General features: G+C 33.0%; 2 protein-coding genes across 2 annotated transcripts; both read left to right on the plus strand.

Moving 5' to 3' along the window:
• Positions 1-3,575: 3,575 nt before the first annotated feature.
• LOC145001939 (norbelladine synthase-like) lies at positions 3,576-4,324 on the plus strand. The gene is made up of 2 exons (XM_078961268.1): positions 3,576-3,752; positions 3,833-4,324. Exons 1-2 carry the CDS (start codon positions 3,578-3,580, stop codon positions 4,123-4,125), a joined length of 468 nt encoding a protein of 155 aa, XP_078817394.1. The 5' UTR covers positions 3,576-3,577; the 3' UTR covers positions 4,126-4,324.
• Positions 4,325-7,746: 3,422 nt separating this feature from the next.
• On the plus strand, positions 7,747-10,067 carry LOC145003391 (FMN binding protein). Its single transcript, XM_078962519.1, has 11 exons — positions 7,747-8,058; positions 8,263-8,319; positions 8,439-8,525; positions 8,619-8,717; positions 8,803-8,898; positions 8,990-9,055; positions 9,134-9,224; positions 9,332-9,399; positions 9,483-9,599; positions 9,683-9,747; positions 9,832-10,067. The coding sequence occupies exons 1-11, from the start codon at positions 7,813-7,815 to the stop codon at positions 9,875-9,877; spliced, it is 1,038 nt and encodes a 345-aa protein (XP_078818645.1). The 5' UTR covers positions 7,747-7,812; the 3' UTR covers positions 9,878-10,067.
• The last annotated feature ends 1,674 nt before the right edge of the window (positions 10,068-11,741 follow it).

The raw sequence follows: 11,741 nt of genomic DNA on the forward strand, positions 1-11,741 counted from the left end.
TTGACAACCAAGAGGTTCACCCCTTTACCCTGCGTTGGCACTGGCTTCCCAAGGCAACTCGCCATAGGCAACATCCTTTCCATCAATATCAAACCTTCTGCTGACATAGCAATCCCAGCCACCATACCAATACTTACTGAATAATTTCACTTACTATGCTCCCAAGCTGAAAATCCCACATGGCTTGTGAATCAGATAATCCTTCGAGTAAAAGATTCCTCTCTGTAACGGTTAAGACTAAGACAAGTGCTACGTAACAACATTAAATCAATCACTCTGAGATTATATAATCCCGTCGTGAGTGGCTTAGCATTTCCTAATCGGCTCAGTGCTCTACGCACTAATTCCCTTATCACCATTCCTGCCTGAAATCCTGCTAACACTCATCCGCCTTCCGAGTGAACCAAGACCACCCCGGTCCCAACTAATCTGCCATTTCCAAAATATCGGTCCCTCACCAGTGACTGAATGCAAGAACAATCCCTCAGTTGCTCTCAGCGACTTCAAAAGATACCACGACTACCTAAACTACTCTACTTACCTAGCCACTCTGGCTCTAAAAGGTCTGGGATCCTCGATCCCTTACCTTGACCCTAAGGTAACTACCATGTCCCACCTAGTGCTATAGGTACACGGGCCTCACCCACGGGTTTCACCCAAACTACACTTCGGAGCGGCCTCCCCCACAGGTCTCACCTATCCAGGGTTATGTAGGCTCACCTAGGAAATATGACCATTGGTGGCGATCGGAACTGGCGTTGTTATTGCTACTTTTTTATGTGTTTGTTCGATCGCCACTATTTGTAGTAAAACTAACTAGAAACTTAAGCTTGAGCTTTATAGTTGATTTGGGACGTTAATGGTTAATCGACTTAAAAATGTAATCAATGGATATTTTTATATGATCAAATTAAGGCTGAGATCTCTGACGATGGTGGTCATGTACAGAGGAGAAGCATATGAGATGAAAGAAAGAATGGGAGAAGAAGGGTGGGGGTTGGGATCGAGGTTGACATTTTTCTTATTTTTCTATAATTAACTTAAAAATGGATAAAAGAAATAGAAATAGATATGAAAGGGAAAATGATTTATAAGGGTAAGAATGTTTAAAAACATCTAAAAAATACCATCGAAGTTTAACATATTTAAAAAAATATAAGCGACAAAAGCTCTCTAGGGTTCTTAACCATCCTCTATTCAAATTGTTTTTTACATCCGCTCAATTTTCCATTCCTCCTGAGCCTTGGCGACATCGATTTTTACATCAATTTTCCCTGCAGCCTCCACTGTGAAATGGAACCACTTCCAAATCAGGAAGGATTTGTTTCTTTTCTTCTCTTGGTTCAAGGTTTTTTTTTCAACAACAACAATGGTAAGCGGTTACGAGGGGGAGATAGATGGAGACTGGGATGTGGATGAAGATGGAGATGGGAGATGGTTCAAGGTTTTTATTGTTGATGTTCTACTTGTAGGTAAATACAAAACAAACAACAAGAAGATCACATAGTGGGGGTGATTTTGGATATGGAATCATATTCATGGGTTGGAAAGATTGTTTGTAGTTGTATCACTATGGCCATATCTTAATTTTACGTGGTTAATAGACACTTCCAAACAATGATATACCCATGGAACCACTACATGCTTTATTTGCTGCTATTGGCAAGTCTGTAGTTATTGATTTATAAATGTACGAACAATGGTTAGTCTCATGGGTGTTAAAAGAAAATGGACATAGATAGCATGGGATATTATCTTTTTATTAAGATAATATATGTTTTAGATCTTGTTTGGTCATATGAAAGCATATTAGGTCGTTGGAGACTGGGATGTGGATGAAGATGGAGATGGGAGATGGTTCAAGGTTTTTATTGTTGATGTTCTACTTGTAGGTAAATACAAAACAAACAACAAGAAGATCACATAGTGGGGGTGATTTTGGATATGGAATCATATTCATGGGTTGGAAAGATTGTTTGTAGTTGTATCACTATGGCCATATCTTAATTTTACGTGGTTAATAGACACTTCCAAACAATGATATACCCATGGAACCACTACATGCTTTATTTGCTGCTATTGGCAAGTTTGTAGTTATTGATTTATAAATGTACGAACAATGGTTAGTCTCATGGTTGTTAAAAGAAAATGGACATAGATAGCATGGGATATTATCTTTTTATTAAGATAATATATGTTTTAGATCTTGTTTGGTCATATGAAAGCATATTAGGTCGTTCCAAACATATTTGGGTTAGGACGAAAGAGAAAAAAAAGATCCTTACACAAATTTCAATAACTCTTTTATAATAATTCAATAACTAAAAGAAAATTATTTATACTAACTTTTAAATATAACATTTTCGATTATAAAAATCCATATATTTAAAGAAAAATATTTCTTCTAGTTTTTTGAGATGCAAAATTGCTAATGAAATCTTCAAGAGCGATATTGTCTAACATATAATTAATAATGTCCATAAAATTTTTCCCTTTAAAAGATAAGTCCTGGACGGTCTCCCATATCGTCCAGCCTCTGGAACGACCTGATCATCGAGAAGAGAGAAAGAAGATTATTTTATTGGCTTCCCATATTCAACAATTTATTTTATCGTCGATAAAAGAGAAAGAAGATTATCATATTGGCTTCTCATATTCAATAATTCATTTGTCCATGGGTTTTTAAGGCACAAAAGCTTTAAAGCAAAGTGTCTATGACTGTCAAAATTTAAAGCAAAAACACAAAATTACACCAAATCTACTTCATGATCTGTAAACTTTTTTTAGGAGACCAATAAATGGTAAAGAGAGGTTTTGTGAGAGCGTACTCCTAGCCAGCATGTACTCCTTCTCCCTACATGTCAACATTTTAAAACTCAATGCTCTCCTCACAACATTACTCTCCCTTATTAAGCCAAGTGAGCAATTATTAAGCCGGGTCAACAATTAATCTACAAGTACAGGTTACCACTCGGTGATACTTGAACAAAACATAAATTTCAATGGTTTTTTTTTTTTTTTTTGTACAAAGCTCTTACTTGAATGATATTTTTTAAACATGTCAAACTTTGATGGTAATTTTTGAATGTTTTTCAAACAAACTTACACTTATAAGTCATTTTCATAGATATAAAAGTGCAAAATAGTCTCTTTAAATGGAGGGATGGATGCTGTAAATTTTTTAAACTATATCAACTTTTCAAAGGTTGTACTATACCTGAAATTTTAAACAAACCACATATATCATTTTGCAATTTACTCTTTAACCGGATCCATCCCAATTAGTCCGATTAGTTGATCCATCACATTATCCATTATATCACTTTTGATCACTTCAAGATTTTTCACATGTGAAAATATTCACCAAATTGATCAATATTCTCCAACGTCCTTAGAAAAAAAGAGTAAACAAAAGAAAGCCAGTCCCACAACGAATTTGAAAAACATAAAAAGACAATTTATACAGTTAGGAATCCTTGGAAAACAAAAACAAAACAAATTTATTCCACTTAATTTTTCTTTCTTTCTGTATAAATTCAAACTCCGATGAGCATTTGTCACCAAGCAGCATATAAAAATGTTTGGAACCTTATCGGAAGAGACAGAAGTGAAGGTGCCGGCAAGCAAAGCCTGGAAGCTCTACGGCACCCTCGAGCTCGCAAAGGTGGCCGCCGGAAAAGTTCTTGAGGCGATTGATGTTGTTGAAGGCGACGGTGGCGTTGGGACGATTCTCAAGGTCACTGTAAAACGCGGTAAACGTCCCAATCATCTAAAAAGTTGATCACTTTTAGCAAATAAATAAATTATTAATAAGATGAAGTGATATTTTCAGGGTCAGACACCAAGTATTACAAAGAGAAATTTACGAAAATCGATAACCAGAACATGGTTAAGGAGGGTGAAGTGGTGGAAGGAGCATTTCTGGATATGGGATTTACTTTTTACAGGATCAAGATCGAGATCAAAGAGAATCCAAATGATGACACAGGTTTGTCTTGTCTTGTAAAATTGTCGGTTGAATACGAGGTTAAAGAAGAGGCTGCTGCTAATGCTTGTGTTGTCACCAATGAGCCTCTTCTCGCCATTATGAGTGTTGCAAACGAGCATCTCTTGAAATCCAGTTGACGCGAGAGATGTTGATGAATACGTTGCTTTTTCTATCAAATTTGGTACGTTTGAAGTGATCCTACAAGTTTTTGATTTGTTGAATAAAGACTTTGTTAAAAGTTACAGTAGATTAGTGTTTTATTCTCGGTTCATACGATACAAGAACAATCATAGAGTGGTGCTGTGGTGTAATTTTGTTTGGATAATTAACTTTCTCGCTCGATTCTATTTAATGTTTATATATAGTTTGTGATTAATTAAAAAGAATTAAAATTTTCTATACTCATATGGTGAGAGTGAGACACTTCGTATGAACCAGTGAGCGAGCTTTTGCTTAGAGACGTGGTAATAGAATAAAAGATACAACAATCTAATCCTACATAATACATCCAACCCAAATAAATGGAACCATGAGTCGGCGATTTTGGGCCGCAAAACGAAGCATGAGGTGGCGGCACAGGGAAAAGGTGTGGGAAAAGAGAGGGTGACTAAGCTTAAGCAGGCATTGAGGTGGTGCGGAGCTGACGCTGTATAAGTTAAGAATGGGCAGCGGCAGTTCTTATTTGTTAAGGGGCTCAGCTAACTCAACCTTTGAGTTTTAATCAATACTTTTAATGATTCTTATTATGGTTTTATAAAAAAAAAAAAAAAAAAAAAAAAAAAAAAAAAAAAAAAAAAAATTGTAATTAATCCTTGATATAGATGTTTGCAATGGATGTGTTGGATTTGAAATATAATGTTTCTATCTTAAACAATTTTATATATAAAATAAAATATTTTTCTACTTTAAATTATTTATAAACAACTTTACAAATATATAATTTATTAATATTCTGAATTAAAAACAATAATAACAAATATGAAATGACCATATACAAAGTAAAATTATACAAACACACATTCATGATTTTAATGTTAAAAATATCATGGCCTTCACATCCACCTCCACCCCTTAAACAATGTTATTAATATTATTATTTTCATTTAAATGCATTTATATGTATTATTAACAATATTAAAATTAACAAGTTCAAAAAATAATATTCTTATTTATATTTTTAATAATACTAATAGTAATAGTAATAGTGGTTTCGTTTACAGAAAAGTCATAATAGTTTTGTTTACAGAAAAGTCTCAAAATTTTAGGTTAGTTTACGAAATAGTCTCAAATTAATTTGTACCGGTTTCAACCGGTCAAAAACGATAAAAATGTAAATTTTTGCAGGTTTTTAGGATTTTTTTTCGTTCAAAAAAATATCTTGGAACTAAAATGTAACTTTTCCGTAAATATTAGAACTTTTCTGACAATTTCCCTAAGTTAAAATCATATAAGTTAATATCACTACCGACAATCTTCCCACTGGTTGATGGAAGCGGCTTACCGACGTGTACAACAATTCACATTGTTGTCAAAATTATGTGATTTTTGTCCAAAAAAAATTTATGGTGTATAGTAGTTTAATTTTGGATATTTTAGCGATCTTTAAGCACAATGTCCAATAAAGAGGTTTTCCATCGGCCGATGTTCTTGACCTGTAAAATAATTATATTCATTTTTGTCGGAGGCTCGTCGGAGAAGACGACCGGAGAGTTGTTGGAGATAAGAAATTGTCGGAAACCTCTAATAGCTGGTTTCAATGGTTTTTGTGAACACCTACAACAAGTTCAATGGTAAATGAGATACAAAAAAATAAAAAATAAAAAATAAAAAAATAAAAAAGGAAGGAAAGTGACCAAATGAGTACAAAGGCAATAGTTAATTACCCTCATAAGTTATTTTTCCGTCTTTTTATTAGACTATCCGAAATACTAGACACTTCCTCCAGCAACGAGGCGGCAGAGGAGAAACTCATGGCACTTCTAAACGTCATGGCATGTGTCTTGATTGCGCCTGAGAATCGACTGGTGATGAAGGAAGTGTTGAGGATGATTAGGGAAACAAGAGTTTTAATTGAATTTCATTCGTGAATTTGAGAAAAGTTCGTTTGAAAAACTCATTTTTGTCGGAGGCTCGTCGGAGAAGACGATAAGAGAGTTACCGGAGATAAAAAAATTGTTGGAAACCTTCAATAGTCGGTTTCATTGGTTCCTGTGAACACCTACAACAAGTTCAATGGTAAATAAGATAAAAAAAATAATAATAATAAATAAATAAATAAAATAAAAGTGATCAAATGAGTACTAAGACAACAATTAATTATCTTCCTAAGTCATTTTCCCTGAAAAGACACACCAAGTATCAATTTAAAGGTGAGATTGTATGCATATAATTTTATATTGTGTTGTGGGGAAGAAAGATTAGGATGGAAAAAATATATGATATTGTTTTTTATGACAAAAAAAAATGGGAAAATGACTCTTGAGGGTAATTAACTTTTGCGTTTGTACTCATTTGGTCTCTTTTCTATTTTTTGTATTCAATATACCATCGAACTTGTTGTTGGTGTTTACCATAGCCCTTTTGACCGGCTTTTGACCTGTGATAGCCGGTCAAAGGGTTATGGTGAACACAAACAACAAGTTCGATGGTATATTGAGTACAAAAAAAAGGAAAGGGACCAAATGAGAACAAACGCAACAGTTGGTTACCCTCCTGATTCATTTTCTCTTTACTCATTTACAACAAATCCCACATCATCTCCTACTAATATTAATGACTTTATGAGATTCATTCTTGCTTCTCTTCAAAACATAACCTACAAAAGGACATTATTCATACATGTACAACTTTGTAATGCACTTGAATATTTATTAGGGGAATCTTGACTAAGCAGACGCATTTCATGACTACATTTACATTTCCAATCAAATGATTTATCGTATCATGGATTCTAGACAAGTCTACAAACGAGTGGAATCACAAGTGCTGTGATTTTGGAGTTTACTTAGCTTTAAGATCAAACTCATGGGATAAGATAAAACATCAATATGTACAATATTATGGTGATGTGTCTACAAAAACAGCATGATATTGTACATATTGATGTTGTATCTTATCCCATGAGTTCGATCTTAAAGCTAAGTAAACTCCAAAATCACAGCACTTGTGATTCCACTCGTTTGTAGACTTGTCTAGAATCCATGATACGATAAATCATTTGATTGCAAATGTAAATGTAGTCATGAAATGCGCCTACTTATTCAAGATTCCCCTAATAAATATTCAAGTGTATTACAAAGTTGTACATGTATGAATAATGTCATTTCGTAGGTTATGTTTTGAAGAGAAGCAAGAATAAATCTCATAAAGTCATTAATATTAGTAGGAGATGATGTGAGATTTGTTGTAAATGAGTAAAGAGAAAATGAATCAGGAGGGTAACCAACTGTTGCGTTTGTTCTCATTTGGTCCCTTTCCTTTTTTTTGTACTCAATATACCATCGAACTTGTTGTTTGTGTTCACCATAACCCTTTGACCGGCTATCACAGATCAAAAGCCGATCAAAAGGGCTATGGTAAACACTAACAACAAGTTCGATGGTATACTGAATACAAAAAAAAAAAAAAGAGACCAAATGAGTACAAACTCAAAAGTTAATTACCCTCAAGAATCATTTTCCCTATATAAAACGCAAAAATAACTTAATAAGATTTTTGTGTTATTAAACGTTTACAGTTTTCCTTCAATTTTATTATTTTAAGAAGATATTATTGATAAAAAAAGAAAAGGAACGGGAAGTGTGTGAGGGAGAGAATTGGGGAAGATGAAGATTCTGGTGGCACCTTCCACTCTTCGATGCTCAATCTCCTCAACAACTTCACTCGTTCATACTTTTGATTCTAATCGATTATTGATCAACAAAAATGGCCGAATTAGTAGCAGCTGCGGAATCACGCCACAACTTTTTCCTCACTCCAAATCTCTCTCCCTCTTCTCCGCAACCTCCACCAATCGCCGCCATCTTCATCCTATCTCCGCCATGGCTTCATCCACTCAAGCCCCTTCGCAGGTTTCGATTCACATACATCTTGATTAGCTTCATCATATTTATATTCTTTTTCATTTTACTGGTTGACTTGATAATAATTTTTTGCATCCTCCATATGAAAAAATTGTATCACATTGGAAGTTTCGATGTTGTGTATAAATGAAACGAGTGAGATTTACGATCAGTTTTCCTAACTATGATTGTCATTGCTGTTTGATTTGTCAGAGTGCTTCATCTGGTGATTCTACTGCTGACGTCTTTCAACTCATTAAAGCTCATCAGGTACTCCTAATCTCCTATGAAACAATTTCGTGTATATGTCTCTTCCATTTCTATTCATTTTTTCAAAAAATACAACTGTGTGTCTGTTTGTTTAATATGCGTTTCATTTGCCATTGAAGGAAAAAGCTGCTAGACTTCCTCCCATTGAAGAGGTCAAAACTCTCCTTCATTACAGCATGCGTGGAGTCCTTTCCACCTTTTCCCAGGTCCTGCCATTATAATTCCAAATTTGTTAGATATGATCTTTTGTAGAACATCCTGTTTTACATACATGTATGGATCAATGGTTGATTTTGCAGAAACATGATGGCTATCCATCAGGATCAATGGTTGATTTTGCATGTGATGCCAATGGATTCCCCATATTAGCAGTCAGCAGTTTAGCAGTTCATACCAAGGTTTTCAAAAATGACTCAAATTTAAACTCCTACAGATACAATGAATATTCCCCTTCACATGATTGATGTTAGCTGCTTTTTGCAGGATCTCATAGCTAACCCTAAATGCTCATTGCTTGTGGCTAAAGATCCAGAAGATAGAACAGATTTAGTTATAACCATACATGGTGATACTGTTTCTGTAAGCCCCCACTTTCTCAAAATTTTATAATTCCTTTTACTAAATTCATTATTAACATTCATAATTTCATATATCTTATACAAATTTAAAGGTTCCTAATGAGGAAAGAGGTGCTATACGCACTGCATACTTAGAAAGACACCCTGATGCATTTTGGGTAAACTTTCATAACCTAATACATTAATTACCTCATTTGACTTTTTTATGTTGACTTATTGACTTGGCTATGGTCAAGGTTGACTTTGGCGACTTCCAATTCTTGCGAATTGAACCGAAAGCCGTGCGATTTGTTTCTGGTGTTGCTACAGCTTTGTTAGGATCAGGAGGTTTGTTTATTTACTTTTTGAATTTACTTATAAAATTAAAACCTTTTTTTTTTTCTCTTTGATGATGATTAATTGATTATGATGTATTATGCAACCATTAATATCAGAATTCACAAATGAGGAGTTTAAGGCAGCAAAAGTGGATCCAATCTATAAGTTCTCTAAACCTGTCACGGTTTGTTCATTTCAAGATTTTTTTTCTTTTTTTCATTATTAGTATATTTTTTATTAATCAATATATAATGTGACATTTTGCAGTCTCACATGAATAAAGACCATTCAGATGATACAAAACTCATGGTTCAGCACTCATTATCAGTTCCAGTGGACTTTGCATACATGTTGGATCTTGATAGCCTTGGTTTTAATGTAAAGGTGATGTTGAATTGTTAATTCTCTTTTTTTACTCGTAATAGCAATGTATTTTTATTTTATTTTACTTATATCTATATACATAGGCTGGGTATCAAGGGAGAAACTTTAAGCTTCGGATTCCATTCCCTAGGCGTGCTGAAAATAGAAAGTGAGTTTCAAAATATCTTTTTAAAATTTGTTGTTTGAGTCGAATTCTTTTATGTTTTATGTTTTTTTTTTAAAACTTTTTTAGGGATGTGAAGACACTCATAGTTGAAATGCTTCAAGCTGCTCAGTGAACGGATCATAGTAAGTGGATTCGTTGTTTGATGCAAAAGATGAATGATGTAAAGATGGTAAAGAAGACAATAATTGTTTAGGTTATAGAAATATGGATCAAAAGATTCTGTTTTGGTGAAAACAAGAAACTCTTGATTTGAATTTATTTAAAGTTATTTCAACCAAGAGGTACTTTTGGCTTGTTTGTAATTCTTGTTTTCATATTCGACAGAGAATTTTAACTTTTTTTTTTTTTTTTTTTTTTTAATAAAATGGTGTGTTGACACTTTACCATCCCAACTAATTCACTACAAAACAGATTTATTGCCATATGTTATGTTATTCTTTTTTGTTTTGCAAGATCATTATGATCTAGTCTCCATATATGCAAACAAAATTTGTTTGAATGGTACCTATTCTAAATTGATGTTGACTAAGACACCGATGATGGAATCAAATTTAACTTCTTTAATAAGTAGTAACAATAATTTTTGTGGATGCAATCTGCGACAGTTAGGAATGAAACATGTTAAGCAGAAAAACCATCCATCAAAGTGCTCCGTGGTCCAAAAGCAACCCCTATCGATAGTTTTGAACACACATAAATTACAAGATACGGAGAAAAATAAAGAGCATACAGGAATTTAATTTGCATGGTTCATATAACGAACTAGAGAGCTTTTTTATTAATTTTAAAATATAGGGTTTGCAAGTGCACACAACCAGATATATTTATATAGAAAAATTTGGGCCTAATATAAATGGGCCAAGCCCACAAATAACAAGGTAGCCGACCTTCAAAAGTCTTTTTATGAGTATCCTTCTAAAAAACTGCAACATCCTTATTTTACGATTAATTATGATTGTTTGTTAAAATAAATAAATTAAATAATTAAATAATAAAGTAATAAGCGAAATAGAGAAATGAAAAGAATACAAATAATATATATATATATATCAGTTTGAAAATCTAGCATAATAGAAATGTTTTAAGAATGTTTCAGGTTTGTTTTGGTCATTAGATTACTAGTTCAATTTCATTATCCTCAAATATTGCTTGATTTGAAGTTTAAATGTTGTTTAAAAGCTCCAGATCTCTAACAATAGCGGAATCCGCATTTAATCTTGTTTTCATTAAATAGGTGTTGTTTGTAATCCCATTTTAGTGTTTTTAAACTATGTTTAAGCTAAGAAATCCATAATTTGTTAGTAGTTTCATTTATAGATCTATTTTGGGAGTTTAATGATGGTGATGCAAGCATTATCTATAACTTAAACACACTTTTGATCTGTTAACCTCTTTGAAATTTCATAAGTTTAATTCACTAGGTCAAATTGAAAGACAATTTGTGATGATCTAGGTTTATAAAATGAATGAAGAGAATTTAAAGTTTATATGATGATCTCATGATTGATTGCTCATGAGATCGTCACTCTTGTGTCATATATCCTTGTACAATAATGTTTTCAAAGATTTAATAACGCACTTAAGTTGTTATTTTTAGGGGTAGAATTGATATGGTACCGATTCTTTTTTCTTTAAACTGTGTATTGTACCAGCTATAGTTAACATAAAAAATTGCTATTAGTACCATACCAAGTATACTTGATACAAATATATTTGACTACCAATAAGATTGGATGGTACAAATTGGTAATGATATATACCAACTTATTTTAGTTTCCTATTGTAAGATTTAAAAATAAACAAAGACATTGGATAATTTTATCGTTTAGTAAAGAAATTTGTACATAGTTCTTTTAATTTACAAAGGAATTTTATTGAAGTAAAGCTAAAGTAACGTTTTAATTTTGTTCTTTAACATGTTAATAGACTAATGCGACCAAATGACTTATATAATGTTCTTAAAACTGTAAATACTA

Source organism: Lactuca saligna, chromosome 6, assembly GCF_052625555.1.
Source record: "Lactuca saligna cultivar CGN05327 chromosome 6, ASM5262555v1, whole genome shotgun sequence".
Taxonomy (NCBI): Eukaryota; Viridiplantae; Streptophyta; class Magnoliopsida; order Asterales; family Asteraceae; genus Lactuca; species Lactuca saligna.